At 35.4% G+C, this 23,700-nt stretch overlaps 1 protein-coding gene across 1 annotated transcript; it reads right to left on the bottom strand.

Moving 5' to 3' along the window:
• Window positions 1–785: 785 nt before the first annotated feature.
• Window positions 786–20,405, bottom strand: LOC140745156 (uncharacterized). Its single transcript, XM_073076927.1, has 22 exons — window positions 20,022–20,405; window positions 18,894–19,013; window positions 17,538–18,578; window positions 16,078–16,205; window positions 15,843–15,917; window positions 15,545–15,671; window positions 12,839–12,945; window positions 11,791–11,935; window positions 11,083–11,217; window positions 10,111–10,308; window positions 9,233–9,403; window positions 7,911–8,045; window positions 7,405–7,524; window positions 6,193–7,239; window positions 5,459–5,589; window positions 4,859–4,933; window positions 4,520–4,646; window positions 4,051–4,157; window positions 3,458–3,611; window positions 2,964–3,101; window positions 1,547–1,744; window positions 786–1,074 (listed from the first exon to the last, which is right to left on the bottom strand). Exons 1-22 carry the CDS (start codon window positions 20,124–20,126, stop codon window positions 922–924), a joined length of 4,737 nt encoding a protein of 1,578 aa, XP_072933028.1. The 5' UTR covers window positions 20,127–20,405; the 3' UTR covers window positions 786–921.
• Window positions 20,406–23,700: the final 3,295 nt, after the last annotated feature.

The following is a 23,700-nucleotide window of genomic DNA, read 5'->3' as shown; positions in this document are numbered from 1 at the left end:
CCCTTTGTGGTTCGACTCCGGCGGCACCACCGCCACACCTATTTCTACCTAATAACAGCAGCGTTAGGCGCTGCTGTGTTCCGGTTTGAAGGGTGTGGTAAGGGAGACAGACTTTTCCGAGGCGTTCCAGCTTAGTCCTCAGGGGTAGCGGCGCATCTGTGGCCGACCTCAGGTAGGAATATCTAATCCTATCTGGGGTTGATTACAGATGTCCATGGGCGGCAGTAGCCACTTACCATCAGGTGGACTGCATGCTCGTCTGCTACTCTTATATTATAAAAAAAAAAAAAAAAAAAAAAAAAATATACCCATTATCACAGTCTGTGTTCATTATCCATAATTATTACAAACCTATTTATTTATATTGTTAAACAAATATTTCTCATTAATTAAGTTAAGATTAAAACTACTTCGCAACAATCCGCTACAAATATGTATGATGGTATATATTTTAAACCATGCAGTATGTACCACCCTCCCCCTCTCAAAGGATGCATGCAGATGCAAAAATTAAAAATATACACCACCATACATACCACCACCAACACGTGTTTCGCTCCAAAACGGAGCATCATCAGGGTAAGTTGACTCTACGACGGTTAATCGCTAAGTAAACTATCAATTGCTCATTAAATACCACCAATTGGTATTAATAAGCATGAATACATTTTTATTTTATTACTAACAAATAATTATGTCATAAAGTATAAGTACCTAACTTTTTATGAATTTCCTTTTCTTCGTCCTTTTGACAGGTCAAGAGTCAAGCCCAATGAAAAACAATCTTTCCTTATTATGAAACTCCATTTATTTATACCTTGCGTCAAAAAGTGTAACATTTTATGGATTTCATACTCCGAAGTCCTTTAGATTGGTTACAAGTGAAATACAATATTTCCGTATTATTCCAATAACTTTTCGTTAATCCTTAAGATCGGAGCCCCGTTTGGCGCGATCTCGCTTCGGCCAGGGCACCTTCTCGTGTACGTACTGCGCGTGGTTATTCATTTCATATTTGAACAGGAAAGTTTTGTCACAACCCCAGCATTTGTAGGATCGTTTGTCCAAGTGATACTGAAAATCAAATGTGAAATATTTTTTAAAATAAAAAGGCAATGGTACCACAGTAGAATTACGAATTCTGAAGTGAGACGTGTAATTTGAAGTATGTTACAAGCTTTTATCTTTTCGAAGTTATATGCGTATTAGGGTGGTATTCCACTCATCAAATATCTTTGTCCAATGTACATTTGATCAAATAAAATTGATGACATCATCTAATTTACTAAAACACCGATTTATAATCAAAGATTTTCCAACTAGAAGTTTCAAAAATAATCCTGCCTAAAAAATCAATAATAAGCTGTTATTTGTCGAAGATTATATTATGTTTATATAAATAACAATAAAATAAATAAATAATAAGTATTGTATCGTTGAAGTCAATCCATCAACTATTTTTAAGAGTTTTATGGACACAAAGATACAACAGCTTTATATAATATCTTTTTTACCATATATACTGATATTTTAGATTAAAACATACCTTAATATGCTTAGTCAGTCTTCCCTTATCACCATAGGCCTTATCGCAGATATGACACTTGTACGGGAATATCTTAGTGTGGACCGACTCGTGCGCTTTCGCCGCCATCGGGCTGGAGAATTTTTTGTCGCATTCCGTACAACTGTACGGTTTTTCCCCCGTGTGTTTACGTTGGTGTGCTTGCAGGAAACATGGGTGCTGCAATGTAAAGTGTGTTTACAATATTTGTTTCAGATATTTTTGCTCATAGATATTTCCAAATAACCCAAAATCGGGTTGAAATTTTGTGTGAGGTCGACCTGTCACGCTTTGGTTAATTAACTTCCTCAAGGTTAGCAACACATGTGATATGTCACTTATTATGAACTTATCATAGGTTTAAAGAAATTTATTCTCATAAAGACAGTTGTCACTTACATGAGAACATAGTAAGTTAATACAATCATTTCGTCGTCGCGCTTTATCAAAAGATTCTATACACCTGACGTATTCGTTAAAAATGTTAAATGTTAATTAAAAATGTATAGCACTACAGTATTAGGTATTGGTATAGATTTCTCTTGAATACGTCAAATGAATTCACATTTTTTATAGATGAGGGTATTTTATTATAAATTCGTGCTCCTTCGAAGGTAATCATTGTTTTACCGTAATTTGTTCGAGTCTTAGGTAGGACAATGAAGCTCGCTCGACGAGTGTTGCGATTGGTGACTTGTTTTTGCTTAGTGAACGTTATATTAGTGTGGATATTCCTATTAAGTGTTTTGCGGACAAAAATGCAGATATTATAAATGTATAATTTTTTTAAATTCATTATTTTTGTTTCAGTATATATTGTTTTAGTAGGCGTCAGGTAGTGATAATTAAAAAGTAATTTTTATATTTTATTTTGTAAAATTTGGAGTACCTCTAATCTTGTTTTTGCCGAGCTACCCCAGACCTCAATGAGATAGGATAGATGTGGTTTAACTAATGCATTATATATTGCGTACCGTAGTTTACGTGGTATGCACCGTATATATTATATATATTATCATTATACCCTGTAGCGATTTTCTGCAACTTACTGACAACTTTCTGCTTTATAGATGGCGTCACAAGTTTTCTGAATCACGATATCGAAGTTTCTTTGGAAAACGGAGATCTCCCGCCGGGCTAGGTGATCATGCCCGGGGAGCGGCCGTGCTCCGACAGTCTCAGTTCGGAACTTGCATATATGCCAGATATTTAGAAAACTTCGATAGCGTGATTCAGAATACTCGTGGCGCCATCTCTTGACGAGTAGCGGGAGGTCGCCACATTTCCTAAATATCTTGCATTATATACAATCTTCAAATTGATGATCATGTAACTTATGGGAAGTTCCCTTTGCTAAAAGCACTGAATTATTATTTGATAACACATTATTAATACTTACTGTAAACATCATCCCACATATCTCACACACGCACTTCTTTTGTTGCACTTTTATAATCGCCTGGGCGATGTCCGTTTGTGGGTGTTCTGTTGTCATGTGTTGTTTGTATTCCTTGTTGTTTGATAGTTGTACTTCACACTGAAAATATATAGACAAATACTTGTTATGGCGGGCCTTTCCTTTCTTTGTTAACCCATTCCTGTCACATAGCTCTTTTTTCATAGTAAGACTACAACTTATAACTTAGTTTATCTCCTTAGTCAAGTTAAGCGGCCGTTCGGGGATCCGAGATTCGACTCCGAGGCACGTCTCTCTTAATTTTGCCGCCATCTACAACATGCTGTGAGCCGGATCCTACAACGCATTCGACCCGCAGGCATGCGATTCCCAGTAAAAATAATTCTCACTTGTAGAGTCGTGCCCAGTTATGGGACGGTAATAAATTGACGATGTCCATGTCTTAGAATTATGGTCTTCGCTACTGATATACTTACATGTTTGCAATTAATAGGTTGGGTCTTCCGCTCCATCTTACGCTGTTTGCTTTGCTGGTAGAATATCGAGCTGGCCTGCGGCCCGTGTACCTTCACGTGCGCCTTCAGACTGGCCGCGACCGGGAATGTGTCGCCACATATACTGCAACCGTTGCTGTCGACAATTTTACTGTTATAATGAAGTTTAAAAAAGCAGCAGATAGCCTAGTGAAACTCTGCCTCTCGGTATGTAAAAAAAAATGTCAAAGGTGTGCGAAGTCTACCAAAACTCACTTGGCCAGCGCGGTAAACTTAGACCTAACCCTTCTCATTCTGAGAGTAATGGGTTGATGATTAATAATGTTACAGGGTAGACTAACAGATAGACAGACAGACAGACAGGCACACAAGTGGATTGTATCTGTCATGTCGAACGCAATACTTGACAAAACAAGTAAAATGGAAAAAAATACAGGTTTAGGCAATAAACCGCAGACCTGTATAATATGTATACTTAATGATGGGAATTTAATTTCATAATATGTAGATATTATTAAACAAAATATAAATAATAAATACAGAGGGTATAGAAGATATGGTATATTGTGACTTACCTAACACTATGCTTGGAACAGAGCACCAGATGTCTCTTCCACGCCATTTCCGTAGCGAAATGTACGTCGCATTCCTCACATCTGGGGCCTTGATGCTCGTTGACTACCTGGGAACGGAAATAAATTCAAATGTAGATCATTAATTTCAATATAAATGCAATTATAACTAACCTAACCTAACCTAACCTTATATGCGAACATAAATTTAAACCCGATATTAATAACCAATCTATCACATATTTAGCCTACCAAAGATCGAAATTTGGCAATTTCTGCCAATAAGAAATTCTCAACTTTCGATTTTGATAGGCAGAAATTTATTAGGCGGGTTATTTATAACTCTCACCCAGCTCTACGCCAGGAGGCATGTCCTAGCTGCACACGTGAATAGATATAGGTAAAAGTATATAGACATAAATAGTTGTATGTATTTTCTGATTATCAAGGCTACCTTAATATACCTACCTACCTTCTTATGAACTTTCTTTTTATGAACTTGCAATCCATGCTTGGATCCAAACGTACTGCCGCAGATATCACACACAAGCTCAACGGAATGTTTTAAACGTGTATGAGTTAATAGACTGTTTGGGAGTCTGAAAGTAAAAATAATTATCATAAACATTTTTGAAAGGCAAAGTTCGTTTACATTATACATTCCCAAATACTTTACATTTCATAAAAAGAATCTCAAGTATAGTAGACTCGTACACACTAAAGTTTTCAGTGTATTTATTACATTCAAACTAAAAATCACTAAGGAAAGATGGAAAAAAGTATGATAATATAAAATTTGAAGTATACTTACTTGAATACCTCCGCACATTCCTTACACGGATATTTCTTGCCTTTATGTGAATCCATATGATTTTTAGCTTGGATACTAAAACATAAAATACACACAAACGTTACAAAAATACATATTACGATTGTATATAATGCTTCACTGTTTAAATACTACATTTTTAAATATTCAAAGCATAGCTGGCTTTTTTTTTTGTTTGTTTACGAGGGGGAAACCTTCAAAAGGTACCCTATGCCGTGGGAGCGACGCAGCGTTATGTGGGATTCTTACCGCACTAAAACCCCCCCGGTGACCGTCTTCGGCGCTGCGTAGAGGACTCCGGTATCTCCAGAGGAACGCAACCGGAGTCCTCTTAGCGCGTTGCCCCATCGGGGTCCGCCCAGGTGAGAGTCACGCTCGCCACACCGTCTCTCCCGGGGCCGCTGGCCGGGCGGTTCGAGCTCCCACTCTTGCCGCCCGCAACCCTGGAAGCCCCCTTTTAGTCGGCTCTTACGACAGGCAAGGGATACTGTAGCCGTATTCTGGTCCCGGAACTACAGGTACAAAGCATAGCTGGCCTATCATCGGACAAACTTCATGTCATTTTAGTACATGAAAACTTACGGGCTATAACAGATGTAAGGACAAATCTTGCAGAGGAACTTTCGTGTGTGGCATGCGAGGCGATGTTGTCCAAGATACTTTTTACCGCTAAATCTGAATTGACAGATTTCACACTCATATGAACCATATTCCTGAAATAATCAGAGATACGATTTATTTAAAATGCAAATACAAAATGCCTATTTTGTATTACCTTATTACCTTGTATATTATTATACCTAAAATAATTAAAAATATCATTCGATTTGAACAAAAGGTATTTTATTTTGAAAATACCTATTTTGCATTTAGCATTAGAAATACAAAACGCGAAACTATTTGGTATTTTGCATTTGATATAGTAAATCTGAAAAGAATTTTGTATTTAACTGCTTTTTTAAAACCATTTTGTACATCTCTGGAAATAATATGTATGGATGTATATTTTACTATTCCTTGTAGCAGAATCAATAAAATTTTTTTTCCACAAAAATAAAGAAAAATTGCGAGAAAATAGTGTTAAAATTAATAGAGCATGTTTCTATTTTCATTGTAATTCTAGCCTACTATTGCTTAAAAACCAATCTGAAATCAAAATTTAAGTAGTTTATTTTTAGGATCAATTTCAACTCATTTCTTACTAGAAGGATACCTCTTGTAAAATATTATGTATGGGAACAAAAAGGAGTGACTCTAGTTCAGGCCTATACCAAAATCTTTTTTAAATAAAAAGTAAGAGAATGAAATTTAATTACCAAACTATGTTTATTCATATGGGTTTCATATGTAGCTTGAGTGATGAATCCTCGATAACACAATTCACACTTGTACAGAGATTGTTTGTAATTAGCTGACTCCTTTCTTAAAAGCACATCCCTCCGTGCATCTTCAGGAGTCAATAGAATAATAGTTGCATAATCCTTAAAAATTGTTGGATCAAATGAGAAACGACGATCCTTTTTATCCCTTTTCAATACCTTTACGCTTTTGGTTTTGTTTCTTTGAGGCACTTTTTTCGAGAGCTGTTTTTTATTTATATCACTCACTGATATGACTTTAATATTTTCTGATTCCTTTTTGATTGCACCCTTCCGTTTCTTTGTAACCTTATTTCGTGCTGTATTGTCTGGACTTTTAATTTTACGTTTTTTGGATTTTGCACTAGTATTACCACAATTTGAAATGGGATATCTGACTAGAATTTCATTCAGCTCGTCACTATCACTATCAAAGTCTAACTTATCATCAGACAATGCATTTGAATCATCGCTATCATTGCTACAGTCCAACTTATCTTCAGATAGTACATCATTTGGAATATCATGGTTATGTATACTTTCTACTTCTAATTCTATCTTTACATTGTGTGAAAAGATTTTTGCAGCAATATCTTTCTTTCTATCATAATCAGGACCATTTACTTCTAACATATTGACACTCTGAAAGTGATTTTCAAGTTCATTGTGTTGTGTATTGTCTTGAATGAATTCTATTTTCATATTATCACTACTAAATTCTCTATGGTCATCTTCATTTAAAGTATCTCCAATAATACCTGTTTCGTTGTTACATGGTTGTAATTTTTCTCTTATATAAATTTCTTCTTCAATCTCTTGCCTTTCTGAACTATCTACAAAGGATTCTGATTTTACTTTTCCAATACTAAAAATTTTATCTGGAGAGTGAAGCTTATTGTTTTTGTCAGGTAGGTAGGAATGAGCTGCAACACATCTCACTGTAGTTAGTTTTGATTTCAACTTATTTTGTTCACGATCAATGCTTTGTAAATTATCCACTGTCACCTAAAAATGAAACCAATGTTTGTATATAAAACGGTTATGAACGAGAATATATATATGCATGTGCACAGCTTTCATTAGACTTGATACCCCAAAATTATCATTAATTTAGAGCAAGGCATAGTATGGTATGTAGTTGGTTGTTAATACAAAAAAGGGAGGACTTACCTCTGTAAAACTCTGAAGAATACTATATGCTTTGTTGCATTTTGTTTTAAATTCTGCATATTTATGCAACAAGTATGCACATTCATAACATGCATACATTTGTTTTATACTTATAGTATCCTGTGAAAACAAAAAATTAAATAAATGTAGAATCTTGACAATTGATTTTTTGCTTTAGTAAACACAATACAAGAGAATTATTTTGGTATACATAACTTATTAATTCTTCATATTAAATTGATCATGCGATCATCATGTTCACGTAGTATGCAGTCCACCTGATAGTAAGTGGAACTTGCCGTGGCACCTGTTATCATTCCAAACAGGATTGGACTACCTGAGATCGAAAAGATACTTTGCCACTACTGGAAACTAAGTTGGAACGCCTTGATCAAGTATCTCCCTTACGATTCAAATCACATCACAGCCTACACTGCTGTCATGAAGCAGAAACAAGTGAGGCGGTGGTGTTTCCAGCGTCGAACATATCTTATTTGACCACTTACTTGTATCGATACCAACTCCTCATAAATCCTAAGCGCTGTGGGGCTCATTTCAAACATCTTTACGTCTGTCGCCAGACACACGGAGCAGTAAGTTACGTCTCCCATTTTACACCACTTTTCACCTTTAATTATCCACTAAATTAAACAATCAGCCACCGCATTACGGCTCTGTTTAATACAATGTTCGGGACAAAGTTAATTGTATCATAATAATAAATTCATTTTATTAAGTCACTGCACACTTTGATATAATGCAAAGATGAAATAAATAATACAACTATAGTTTTGTTTTGCCTTATTAACTTTTTCGCTTTCTCCAATTAAAAAATAAATAAACTCATGAGCTAAGACATGAACAAAGAGTAAATAATATATGGGAAGACATGAAGTATGAACCACAGAACACCTACACTCCTATATGAACTGGCATTTGGCAGTTTTGAGTTTTGGCAGATGGCAGTGTCATATTATTTTTTTATTGTCTATGAATATTGCATATACATACAGACTATCTTTTGTTTACAGATAACTATTCATAATAAAAGAGTGTTCAAAACTCAGGTTCAATAATATAGACAGTTGTTAGTTAAGTCTTTAATGTCATTTTATAAGTCCGTTTTGTTTAAAAACTACACTCACACTTGAATGACAATCTTCCTCCAAGTTAATTTATGGAATACTTAATTACAATAATTAATTAAATTATTTTTTAATTCATAACTTTATTGCCATGCCTTACAATTGAATTTCTTAGATCAGTGACCACAAATGAGTTCCTGCATTATTTTCTTTATTTTTATTGAAAATAGTAAAATACACTAATAATGAAAAACACGTGTCATAAAAATGCTTGCAGCAAAAGTAAATAAGAAGAATTAAGTACAACGAATAGGTACATTTTTTATTGAGATTTATTTTTAAAGCCACATTGTCAGAAAATAGTGATAGTGGCATATTAGTATGGTAGTTCTTTAGGCTTGATTAGAAGCCGCTGTTTCATATAATAAGTATTGTTAAAATAATATAATAAAATGAATAAGTAAAAAATAATGAACATTTTACGGTACGGAAGCCTCCATGTTCAAGTTAGACTCGTTCTTAGCGAATTACTTTTTATTAATTAAGGCAAAAAAAAATGAGTAACCTTTAATGAATTTCCTTTATTTATCCATTTAACAGGTCAAGAGTTAAGCCCAATGAAAAACAATGTTTCCTTATAAAACGCCATTTATTTTATTTCTTGTGACAAAAAATATAACATTTTGTGAATTTCGTACTCCGACGTCCTTTTGTTACAAATGAAATACAATATTTTCGTATTATTTTGATAACTTTTCGTTTATTCCTTTAAGATCGGAGCCCCGTTTGGATCGATCTCGCTTCGGCCAGGGCACTTTCTTGTGTACGTACTGTGCGTGGTTATTCATTTCATATTTGAACAGGAAAGCTTTGTCACAACCCCAGCATTTGAAGGATCGCTTTTCCAAGTGATACTGAAATACAAATGTGCAATCAAATATCAATGGTACTTCCATAGAATTACGAATTCTGAAATGAGAGGTATAACTGCTTCGTTGGGCTCCGCCCAGGGGCCTATCGCCATCTTTTAAAAGCCATCATAGTTCAGGAAACTTTAATTTCAATATTGCATCAAATTATTTTGTTTCGTACCACGACCTTAAAACGGTAAAATATTCCGTCATACGCAGTTGAACAAACTTACAACCTTATTCATTTTTCGCCTATCCATTGTATAAAACCAACTGAAATTGTCATATTTTGCTTAAAAAGTTGATTATCTTGCAAAAAAAAAGAATGAATAATTTCGACCGAGAATATAAAACTGCTTATTGTAATGTTACAAAAACAATCATACTTTAACGAGGTCGTGGTACGAAATTTCAATAAATTATTAAAATAATAAAAATAATTGTTTTAAGAGATAGTAGTAGCCCCCCAGGTGAGATTGAATCACCATACCGTCTGGTGTATACGACGGTATGCGACCACACACACCGCCGTCCTTCCCGCGGTCGCTGGCCGTACTGTTCGAGCTCCCACTCTTGCCGCCCGCAATTATATTAAGGTTATATAAATAACAATAAAATCAATAATTTTTTTTTTAAAGTATTGTATTGTTGAAATCAATCCATCAACAACTTTATTACGATACATATTGATATATTTCATTAAAACATACCTTAACATGCTTAGTCATTATTGCCTTATCACCAAAGGCCTTATCGCAGATATGACACTTGTACGGGAATATCTTAGTGTGGACCGACTCGTGCGCTTTCACCGCCTTCAGGCTGGAGAACTTCTTGTCGCATTCCGTACAACTGAACGGTTTTTCTCCCGTGTGTTTATGTTGGTGTAGTTGCAGGAAACACAGTTGCTGCAAGTTAAGACAAAAAAATAATATTTTATAATATAAGGTTAGCAGACGAGCATGTAGTCCACCTGAATGGTAAGTGGCTACTACCGCCCATGTATATCTGCAATCAACCCCAGATACGATTAGATATTCCTACCTGAGGTCGGCCACAGATGCGCTGCTACCCCTGAGGACTAAGCTGGAACGCCTCGGAAAAGTATGTCTCCCTTACCACACCCTTCAACCCGGAACACAGCAGCGCCTGACACTGCTGTTATTAGGTAGAAATAGGTGTGGCGGTGGTGCCGCCTGAGTCGAACCACAAAGAGTTCTACCACCTTGTAAACATTAGATTGTAAACACAATATTTTACCCATAGACATTTGCAACCTCTCATGCTTTGGTTAATTAACTTCCTGAAGGGTTCAGAATAACGAAGTTTTCTAAATATCTTGCATTATATACAAGCCCCAAATTGAGATAGAGCCGAGGGCACTGCTGTTTCTCAGGCATGATCATGTAGCTTAAGAAATATCCCCTTTGCCAAAAGCACTGATTTATTATTTTATAAAACACTAGCTGACCCGGCAAACGTTGTGTTGCCATATATATAAAAAAATGTTAAGAGTGAGCAACCCTTATCACTTAGGGGTATGAAAAATAGATAGTAGCCGATTCTCAGACCTACTGAATATGCATACAAAATTTGGTGTAAATCGGTAAAGCCGTTTCGGAGGAGTACGGTAACTAACATTGTGACACGTGAATTTTATATACAAGATTATAAATACTCACTCTAAACGTCTTCCCACATTTCTCACACACATATTTTTGTTTTATTTTCATTATCGCCTGGGCGATGTCCGATTGTGGGTGTTCTGTTGTCATGTGTTGTTTGTATTCCCTGCTGTTTGATAGTTGTACTTCACACTGAAAATATAAACATAGACATAGACAAACACTCGTTATGGCGGGCCTTTCCTTTCTTTGTTAACCCATTCCTGTCACATAGCTCTCCTTTCATGGTAAGATTGACTTACGGCATTACTTATCTCCTTAGTCAAGTTATGGGGCCGTTCTGGGGATACGAGATTCGACTCCCAGGCACGTCTGTATTAGTCTTGAGTTTTCGAAATGTTGCCGCCATCTACAACATGCTGTAGGCCGGATCCTACAATGCATTCGACCCGCAGGCATGAAGTAACCAGTATAAATCATTCTCACTTATAGAGCCGTGCACAGCTGTGGGACAGTAATAGATTGACGATGTCCATGCCACTATTACTTTGGTCTTCGCCACACTGATATAATTATTTATTATTATTATAAATTATTTAGCATTTCCTAAAACGGTGAAGGAAGACATAGTGAGGAGAGATTTATGAAAAAAAATGTATGTGAAATCTACCTATTGCCTAATCCTTCTCATTATGGAGGAGACCCGTGCCCAGAAGTGGGACAGTAATGGGTTAATGATGATGATGATAATAGAATTTTACTTACATATTTGCAAATATTATCTAGGTCCATATCATGCTGATTCCGTTGTAGGTTGTATACGGAGGTGGACTGCGGCCCGTGTACCTTCATGTGTGCCCTCCGACTGGCCGCGTCCGGGAATGTATCGCCGCATATACTGCAACCGTTGCTGTCGACAATTTTACTGTTATAATGGGGTTGAATATTTATACATAGTTTCCATCCATCCATCCATCCATCAGCCTTTTGAGGTCCACTGCTGGACATAGGCCTACCCTAATTGGCGCCACTCCATCCGGTCCCGTGCCCTTTGAAGCCGGCGGTTTCCCGCCGTCTCCTTCAGGTCATCGGTCCACCTGGTCAGGGGGAAGGCCTGAATTTCTTTTGCCTACACGTGGTCCTCCGAGCGATGTGGCCGGCCCATTGCCACTTTAGCTTGCTAATTTTGAGAGCTATGTCGGTAAGCTTGGTTCGTCTACGGATTTTCGTCTACAGATTTTATCATTTCGAACCATGTCTCGTAGCGAAATACCGAGCATAGCTCTCTCGATAGCCCGCTGAGCGACTCTGAGCTTTCGGATGAGGCCTACAGTAAAGGACCACGTATCAGCGACGTAGGTCATCACTGGCAACACACATTGCTCGAATAGTTTCGACTTCAGGCACTGAGAAATTTTGGACGAGAAGATATTCCGTAATACATAACAGTAATACATAGTTTACAAACTAAAAAACCACGCTAAAATCGCACAAGGAAAATTGTTAATCCTGATTCCTGACGATCCTGATGAGAAGAATGGGATAAAACTATAAAATCGAGTATTGTCATCGGTTCTTAATAATTGTTCAATTTTATTAAATTAATCGGACCGTTCAAAATGTGTACAAATCGAGTTCAAAGATTCTGTTACATACATACATAGTTACCACCCAAGCTTATAAAAGCGTGGTAAAATAACATTGATAGCTAAGTGAAACTCGACCTTTCGTTATATAAAAATAATCTGAAGTGTGTGAAGTCTACCAATACTCACTTGGCCAGCGAGGATATAGATGATATGTTATGACTTACCTAACACTATGCTTAGAACAGAGCACCAGATGTCTCTTCCACGCCATTTCCGTAGCGAAATGCACGTCGCATTCCTCACATCTGGGGCCTTGATGCTCGTTGACTACCTGCGAACGAAAATAAATTATATGCCAATATAAAATAAATATAGTTCAAAAAACTAAAAAACAAGCTTTTATGATAAAATAAACTAAAAAAAAAGATACCGGCCGAATTGATAACCACCTCCTTTTTGAAGTCGGTTAAAAAGTAGAAAAATAATTTTCAATCTAGGAATCAATTAAGGAACATATGATCGATAAGATGAAATTCTTAATTTCTGTACCAATATAAGTATCATCTAATACAATTACAGATCGAAAAGGTCGTAATTTAGTAAGCCTGGACAATCCAAGAATGTATATGCCATGCGATGTGATAAGGGAGAAATACATTTCCGAGGAATTGCTGCTTGGTTCTCAGGGGTAACGGCATGTGTGGTCGAACTTAAATAGGAATCTAATTTCATCTGGGGTTGGTTACACATGTCCACGCGCGTCAGTAGCTACTTATTACAACACCAGCCCAATCAATGATAATCTCAATCACTGAAGATTCCTTACAACTACATAAAATACGGATCTTTCCTCCCCCAGCTCTACGTCGGGAGGCATGTCCTACCTGCACGGGTGAATAAATTGATATAGATAAAATCTATTGTATAAAAATAAGTCGGGTTTTCCTTCCTGACGCTATAACTCCAGAACGCAGGAACCGATTTCCACGGTTTTGCATTTGTTGGAAAGGTCTTGGGCTCCGTGAGGTTTATAACAAAAAAAAATCAGGAAAATTTTTAAGAGAAAAGCAGGAAAACAGGGAAAATCATTTTTCACATATAGCGCCATCACTGATACATAGCATGTACTACAACGGCACCAGTACGTGGAGTGTGAGTATCCCTCACGCAAATAAGTACGTTTCATTTTAAGTAGATGGCGCAGGTGCGTGATACATTGTTTGACAGCTTTCATGTGACATTTATTATTATGCGCGCGTTCTTTCAGTTCAATTGGAAACCATCAAATCAATTACGCGTATTGTGCAAATTTTTATTCAACTTCAACAGCAGACATTTGTCCTTAAGGTGGTAAGTTGAACTGTGTAAATTATGTGGATCGTGTTTTTGAGGTTAAATTCACCAGTCTGTCCATAGTCCAAAATGCCGAGAGAACGACGTGCGAGCATCGGCCGCCGCACGAGATATGCAAGCCAGCAACAAGTGTATTCACAGAACTTAAGCGAAGAGAGACAAAATATAATAAGAGATAATGCCCGATTGAGACAACTTGTGAGCACACGAAGATCATTGGCATCATACAATCGCTTGGCATTCCAATATGATCACACTGCGAACTACAGTGATGATGACAATTTAGATATTGAAGGAGAAACGGCTGGATTGTGCTGCGCAAGTGGAAAAGTCAAACTGGATCCATTACTTACACCACCACAGCCACTGAAACCATTGTTCGATGGAATTGATCCCGATTCCAACCATTTTCTTCAAAGCATCCTTAAATACAATAACTGCTTTCGCTTGACTTCCTTTGGAGCTAATGTCATTCGAGAAGTCGGCTTCATGCCGACTTGAAAGGTAAAAATTACAACACACACACCAACACAATCAATTGGAACACAACAACTACACATACACCACACACTACACCACCACACGATCAGAGGTCACACCGTATTCTTCAAAAATAAATTAATTAATTATGCTATCTTAATTGTTTGCCATCACGGATACAAGGACAAATATATCATTTGCATGGTTCGATGGTGCCAACACCAGATGAACCGCATCAATTTCTGCAAATATATTTCATTTCGTCGATGGTGGATCAGCTGAATGTGCGGTGCAATATACAGGTAACACAACAGTTAAAGAGACGAATTATTGAAGCAAGCATTTTTTCACGCTAATAACGCTGTGGTTAATATGTTCAAAATTGCATTGGAACGAATGTCATCGGATACGCGCAAATTTGTCATAAGAGCGGATCGTACCCCAACAGGTGAACATGAGCGAAGATTCAATGCACCCATCGTTGATGATGTTGCTGCAATTATTGTTGGCGATCCAACTACATCACGAGACGTTGTCGTTTAGCGAAAAAGCAATATCATGCATCGTGTAAACGAGACACATATCCAATAATTTAGGGCAAATAAAGTTCAACTAAATTACACATTCAAATATAAAACAAAAAAAATATTTTTTCTTCATCTTTTAATCCCCAAACGAAATGTTCCAAAAAACTAAGCTTGTGGCGAAACGGAGTTCGCCGGGTTTGCTAGTTGTATATATATATATATATATGCATAATTGTATGTTTTTTTTTATAATATAAGAGTAGCAGACGAGCATGCAGTCCTGATGTTAAGTGGCTACTGTCGCCCATAGACATCTGTAACCCCAGATAGGATTAGATATTCCTACCTGAGGTCGGCCACAGATGTGCCGCTACCCCTGAGGATTAAGCTGGAACACCTCGGAAAAGTCTGTCTCCCTTACCATACCCTTCAACCCGGAACATAGCAGCGCCTAACACTGCTGTTATTAGGTAGAAATAGGTGTGGCGGTGGTGCCGCCGGAGTCGAACCACAAAGGGTTCCACCACCTTCTGTATTTTATGATTATCAATACTATCTTAATACACTTACCCTCGCATGACTTCTCTTTTTATGACCTAGCAATCCATGCTTGGATCCAAACGTACTGCCGCAGATATCACACACATGCTCAAGGGAATGTTTCAAATGTGTGTGACTTAATAGACTGTGTGGGAGCCTGAAAGTACAAATAATTATCATAAACATAAACTGTATAGGGACTGTAATGACAAATTTCCTTTACATTATACATTCCCAAATAAATTTTCACTGTATGTATTACATTCAAATCAAAAATCATTAAGGAGAGATGGAAAAAAGCGTGATAATATAAGTAAAGTATACTTACTTGAATTTCTCCCCACATTCGTTACACGGATATGTCTTGCCTTTATGTGAATTCATATGATTTTTAGCTTGGATACTAAAACATAAAATACACACAAACGTTAGAAAGATACAATATATTACAATTGTATATAATGCTTTACTGTTGCAATACCACATTTTTAAATATTCAAAGCATAACTGGCCTATTATCTGACAAACTTCATGTAATTGTAGTACCTATTTCAAAAACTTACGGGCTGTAACATATGTAAGGACAAATCTCGCAGAGGAATTTCCGTGAGTGGCATGCGAGGAGATGTTTTGCAAGGCACCTTTTGCTAAATCTCATTTGGCAGAATTCACACTCATGTGAACCATGTTCCTGAAACAATATGTATGAGATTACAGAAGGTTGTTCTAATTATATTTTAATTCATTTACTATTCCTTGTAGCATAATCACGAATTTTTTCTACACGAAACAAAGAAAAATTGCAAGACTATATTGTTTAAAGTAATAAAGCATGTTTCTACATTAAAATATATTTTCGTTGTTATTTTAGCCTACTTTTTAAGTAATCTGAAATAAAATTTTAAGTATTTTTAGGGTTCCGTACGAAACATCGTAAAAAAGAACCCTTATAATCTCACTCGTGCGTCTGTCCGTCCGTCTGCCACAGCCACTTTGCTCCCAAACTACCGGACCAAATTAGTTCCGAGTATCCAATTTCATACTCGTATTTCTTTCTGTAACCCAAAGATGAAGGGATAACGCAAGAACTGAATTTTGAATGGGGGAGTGAGTTTTTGGGGGCGAAATGTGAAATAAAAAAAAAATGTTTGTAAAACTGCATCGTGTGGCATATCAAATAAAAGGGGTTTTGTGGAGATCTTATATATATTTTTGTTATATTTTTTTTATCTTTAATCTTCGAGAAAGAAGACGAAAAATTACCATTCTCAAATTTATAATAATATATTTATAAGTTTATGTGTAATGTCGCAGACAAATAATAAAAAACTTACTTGTCCAATTACTATACAAATAATAAATAAGTTAGTCCTCTGGTACTTGTATTAATAGATGAAGCCGATTTCTTAACATACCAACTTTGATATAAAATAGATTTCCTCTATTAAACGGATGGATGAAGATCGTCTTTGATGTGGATGTATCACTATACATTTTTAGTTGGTAAACATATTTCGTGAGCAGTGACAGCCGTTAAGAAACTCAGCCTTTTGAACGAGGGGTCCAAGGTACAAATCCCAGGCCAACCTCTGATTTTTCAAAGTTATGTGCGAATTGGAAAATAATAATCACTTGGTTAAAGGAAATAATCGCGAGGACACCTGCATACCTGAGAAATCTTAAAAAAAATGTTTCAACAGTTATGTGAAGTCTACCAATACGTACTTGGTCAGCCCTGTGGATTATGGCCTAATCCTTCTTATTCTGAGATAAAACCCGTGCCCAGCAGTGGGACAATAATTGGTTGATGATGAAACATATTTTTCCGTACATTACATATGGAAGAACAAGTTTTCCACTTACATAACACTGTAAATTTGTATGGAAACCTCTTCACGCGAGTTTAGTTCGCACTTGTCCGATTGACTTTCGTTTTTAAGATCAATCATAAAATATTGTTTGAGGAAAAAAGAAGTACCAAAATGTTTTGTTAACGAAAAGTAAGAGAATGAAATGTAATTACCAAAGTATGTTTATTCATATGGTTTTCATATGTAGCTGGAGTGAGGAATCCTCGATAACACAATTCACACTTGTACTTTGATTGTTTGTAATTAGTTGACTCCTTTCTTAAAAGCACTTCCTTCCTCGCATCTTCAGGAGTCAATGTAATGATTGTTGCATAATCTTTAAAACTATTCGGATCAAATGTGAAACGACGATCCCGTTTATCCCTATTGAATACCTTTACGCTTTTGGTTTTGTTTCTTTGAGGCAATATTTTCGTGAGCTGCTTTTTATTTATATAGCTCACTGATTTGACTTTAATATTTTCTAAATCCTTTTTGATTTCACTCTTCCGTTTCCTTGTAACCTTATTATGTGCTGGACTTTTAATTTTACGTTTTTTGGATTCTGATCTAATATAACTACAATTTGGAAGGGGATATCTGGCTAGAATTTCATTCAGCTCGTCGCTATCACTGTCAAAGTCTACCTTACCATCAGAGAATGCATTTGAATCATCAGTATCACTGTCGAAGTCCACCTTATCTTCAGATAGTACATCATTTGGATTATCATGGTCATGTATACTTTCTACATCTAATTCCATCTTTACATCGTCTGAAATAATTTTTGCAGCATCATCTTTCTTTGTATATTCATTTTCAAGACTATTTACTTCTAACATATTGCCACTCTGAAAGTGATTTTTAAGTGCATTTTGTTGTGTATAGTCTTGAATAAATTCTGTTTTCATATTATCTCTACTAACTTGTCTATGGTCATCATTGTTTAAAGTATCTTCAATAATACCTGTTTCATTGTTACTTGATTGCATTTCTTCACTTATGTAAATATCATATTCTATCTCTTGCCCTTCTGAACTATCTACAAAGGATTCTGATTTTACTTTTTCAATAATAAACATCTTATCTGGGGAGTGAAGCTTATTGTTTTTATCAGGTAGGTAGGAATGAGCTGCAACACATGCTACTGTAGTTAGTTTTGATTCCAACTTACTTTGCTTACGATCAATGCTTTTTAAATTATCCACTGTCACCTAAAAATGAAACCAATGTTTGTATATGAACCGGTGAAATCTAATCTAAATATTTATAACTCAAAAGTGACTTATAGGGATCTATCAACACACAGCCCAAACCACAGGACGGATCGGGCTGTAATTTGGCATGCAGATAGATGTTATGATGTAGGCATCAGCTGTGAAAGGATTTTGATCATTTCTACCCCCAAGGGGATAAAATAGGAGATGAAAATATTACTTCGTAATGCGAGCGAAGTCACGGGCAAAATCTCATTAGAATATATATGTGCTTTCATTAGACTTGATACGAAAAATAAAGGGAGGACTTACCTCTGTAAAACTCTGAAGAATACCATATGCTTTGTGGCATTTTGTTTTAAATTCTGCATATTTATGCAACAAGTATGCACATTCATAACATGCATACATTTGTTTTATACTTATAGTATTCTGTGAAAACAATAAATTATATAAATGTAGAATCTCAACATTTGATTTTTTGCTTCAGTAAACATAATACAATAGAATTATTAAGTGAGTTATGTTTTGCGTCGGGATGCAGCAGCCAGGATACTGAAAGACCGAATTACTTATATACATGTATTTAATCAATACCGAATATTACAAGTTTTGGATTAAATCTAACCTAAATTATAACTAACTATCCTAAGTGACTTGCTGGGGCAATGTTAGTGCCCAGAGTGAATTCCCATGTTCGGGATGGATGATGATGATGATGATGGATGGGAACGGAGCGGTGGTGCGGAGTCAGCGTTCCCACGGCACAGTGGCGGTGCAGGATCGGATGACTTCGTGATAATTTTGTATAAGGCGAATGCCTAACTATGGTGGTTAAGGCCATATACAAGTGTTTCAGTGGCTTAAACAACAATATTCAGATGTCAAAACCAACCGTGCTTCTATAATAATAATAATCGTATATTTCAGATGTGTCCATAGATGGGTTAGTAACAACTTCAATTATATAACTAGTGTTAGTAACAAATACACATCAATAAGACAGGACAAACTACTTTGCGCAAACGTGCGACGATGCCATCTGTAAAGACATCCAATATTTCTGTATGGGCCCATCCCACCTGTTCGGCATAGTTTGCTGTAAGCTATTGGAGCTTTTACGTATCCTTGGCCACAAGGATGCCGCTCTTTTGCGCATTATAGTGTTATCTTCTGTGAACATCCCTGAAGCACTGCAGTATTTAGGCAAACCCATAACTGATCTAAACGCGTTATTATACCTGAGTTTAGCTCAGGACTGGCCTACCGAGGTCGGACAGATACGTTGCCAGTCCTGGAAGCTAAGTTGGAATGTCTTGATCAAGTATCTCCCTGACCACCTTACCATCAAATCACAATATAGCACCCTACTCTGCTGTCATGAAGCAGAAACAAATGTCGGTGTCTCCAGCGTCGAACAAAACTGATATGACCACTTACTTGTATCGCTACCAACTCCTCATAAATCCTAAGCGCTGTGGGGCTCATCTCAAACATCTTCACGTCTGTCGCCAGACACACGGAGCAGTAAGTTACGTCTCCCATTTTACACCACTCTTCACTTTTACTTATTCACTAAATTAAACAATCAACCGCCGCATTACGACTCTGTTTAATACAATTTTAGTGACTAAGTAAATTGTATAACAGTAATAAATTCATTTTGTTGTGTTAAGTCGCTCCACAGTTTTATATAATGTAAAGATAAAATACACAAAATAATTAACTATAGTTATGTTTTAGCTTATTAACTTTTTCTCTTTCTCCAATTAAAAATTAAACAAACTAAACTCTTAAATGCAGACATGAAGTCATGAACTGACATTTGGCAGTTTTGACCATAGAGTATTATTTTATACATGTTAGTTTTGACTTTTGACTTTGAGTATTGGCAGTTGTAATTGTCATAAATATTGTTTTTTGTTGTCTATGAATACGAGTATAAGAGTATCTTCTGTTTACAGACAACTGTTCATAATTGAGTGTTAACAACATATTAACAACTTAACTGTTAAATAATGTAGATAATTGGCTACTTGACACTTTTTGGGAAAGTGTTTTAATGAATTAGTATACGTATTATATATGCCTTTCATTGATCACTTTTTTGAAAAAAGGGCTATTCATTAATAAAAATCGAACTTTCTTTACGGTGAACGGAACGTCGCGTTAAATCAGGCAGTCAAGTGTCATTTTGTGGCGGAACGTCATTACACTGTAAACAAACAACGATTAGAAGAAAATTGAGAGTTATTTAGCTATTATAACTAAAATTTAAATAAATGACAAGTTATAAGACGTGTGCAGTGACGATGTGTACAAGGACGATCGTAACAAATTTGCTTATACAAGTTCCTAAACCCAAATCTCATAAACGTTAAAGAACTTGCAGATTCTTATATGTTTAAATCCTCTGTTTGCAAGCAATGACATTTTATACTATCTATGTAAGAGAAGTATTATTGAAAAAAAGGAATAAATTTAGTAACTCTCGAGTAATTCGTCAATTCCAAATCATTGAAACGGGACGTAATCAAAACAAAACAGCAAGTGGAAGTATTCATATATTTAATATATTATATAGATGTCTATGATAAGAATAGAATTATAAGACGTCTATGAGAATTCTATTTTAAGGGCCCATTCTGTAATTAATAGGACACAAAATATTTCATGACTGTGTTATTATTGATGGTGCATGTGCACTGATTAAGTTACAGGACTGTATAATTAAAAATACATGATTTGCTAATATTAGTATTTTATTAACCGATTTCTTTGTTTATTTGGTTTATATGGTTCTATTAGTGAGTACACACAGTAGAACTTTTGTATATATTTATCATATGTTACAGTTACAATAATTACTACAGATCACCTAAGCTAAATTTTTGTGCTGCTTGCATGTCTGCTTTTCTTCATTACTAAAATTATTTTCCGTAACAAATGGAAATATATATTTATCACTGTCATTTTCAGAATTAAATTGCAATGCAATAATAGGAACTGTATGGTCACTTTTCTTCCTTCATCTTGTTGGGTAGGTTACGCAAGTAAAGAAGTACTATTTCCCGTGTACTTTACTTTATGTATTTCAGACTGGTGCCCACTTTCGAAACTTTTGGCTCACAGATACTGTCAACTGTCAAGTACCCAATTGGGTACTTGACAGTTATAACAATAAAATATGAAATATGTTGGATATGATAGCTTATAAGTAAACATAAATTATGCAGTATTTCGTTTATTTTTTAATACGTTCTAAGTATTTTAATTTTTAAAAAGAAATTTTCGATTTTTTATCTGTGGATTTTAAATCCCAAAACGGCGACAGTGCTGCCTCAAATGTCATGTGACGTCACTACATCGAAACCAAACAAGACAAATAATAATTAAATCGTTTGCTGTTAGAGTTGGTTGAATTTATGTTGTGAACCGAAATGAAGCCATAGTCCATACTATATTAAAGCTGATAGCGTGAACCTGCTTAAAGAAGATCCATATATGCAGTGCAATAAATCAAAATGGATATCAAAATATCAAATAAACAACGTAAGTAAAACATTCTTTATATTTACATTTAATCATATCGGACAATTAAAACATTTCTTAACTGACTTCAGACAGAAGAAAGGTTGTTTCAAGTAATTATTAAGATTTTTTTAAATATACTTATATTCTTATGTGAACTGTTTTAAGGTTATTAATTGGTTATATTTATATTTACAGATCTTCCCGACAATCGTATAGTGACGACGTTATAGAGTATGTGCAGTTTAAGAGGAGGGCAAGTTTGTGTTTCATGAAAAGTAAAAGTTGTCCTGAACACAAGGTACATCAATGAAAATGAAAATGTGATGACTGTCCTGCCTAGAAGAAGTGAGGAGCCAAAAGTTTCGAAAGTGGGCACCAGTCTGAAATACATAAAGTAAAGTACACGGGAAATAGTACTTCTTTACTTGCGTAACCTACCCAACAAGATGAAGGAAGAAAAGTGACCATACAGTTCCTATTATTGCATTGCAATTTAATTCTGAAAATGACAGTGATAAATATATATTTCCATTTGTTACGGAAAATAATTTTAGTAATGAAGAAAAGCAGACATGCAAGCAGCACAAAAATTTAGCTTAGGTGATCTGTAGTAATTATTGTAACTGTAACATATGATAAATATATACAAAAGTTCTACTGTGTGTACTCACTAATAGAACCATATAAACCAAATAAACAAAGAAATCGGTTAATAAAATACTAATATTAGCAAATCATGTATTTTTAATTATACAGTCCTGTAACTTAATCAGTGCACATGCACCATCAATAATAACACAGTCATGAAATATTTTGTGTCCTATTAATTACAGAATGGGCCCTTAAAATAGAATTCTCATAGACGTCTTATAATTCTATTCTTATCATAGACATCTATATAATATATTAAATATATGAATACTTCCACTTGCTGTTTTGTTTTGATTACGTCCCGTTTCAATGATTTGGAATTGACGAATTACTCGAGAGTTACTAAATTTATTCCTTTTTTTCAATAATACTTCTCTTACATAGATAGTATAAAATGTCATTGCTTGCAAACAGAGGATTTAAACATATAAGAATCTGCAAGTTCTTTAACGTTTATGAGATTTGGGTTTAGGAACTTGTATAAGCAAATTTGTTACGATCGTCCTTGTACACATCGTCACTGCACACGTCTTATAACTTGTCATTTATTTAAATTTTAGTTATAATAGCTAAATAACTCTCAATTTTCTTCTAATCGTTGTTTGTTTACAGTGTAATGACGTTCCGCCACAAAATGACACTTGACTGCCTGATTTAACGCGACGTTCCGTTCACCGTAAAGAAAGTTCGATTTTTATTAATGAATAGCCCTTTTTTCAAAAAAGTGATCAATGAAAGGCATATATAATACGTATACTAATTCATTAAAACACTTTCCCAAAAAGTGTCAAGTAGCCAATTGTTAGTGGAATCTTTAATATTATTTTATAGCCTGTTTTGTTTAAAATTAATTAATCACGCTTGGACAAAATGACAATCTTCTTCAGAAGTAACTTTAAAATAAAATAAAATGAAGTGGATTTATACATCTTTC

The sequence above is a fragment of the Epargyreus clarus genome, unplaced genomic scaffold (assembly GCF_041222505.1).
Source record: "Epargyreus clarus isolate Ecla_fem2 unplaced genomic scaffold, WU_Ecla_fem_2.2 ptg000009l, whole genome shotgun sequence".
NCBI lineage: Eukaryota > Metazoa > Arthropoda > Insecta > Lepidoptera > Hesperiidae > Epargyreus > Epargyreus clarus.
The sequence above is the reverse complement of the archived record's forward strand: the minus strand, read 5'-3'. Positions and strand labels throughout refer to the sequence as shown.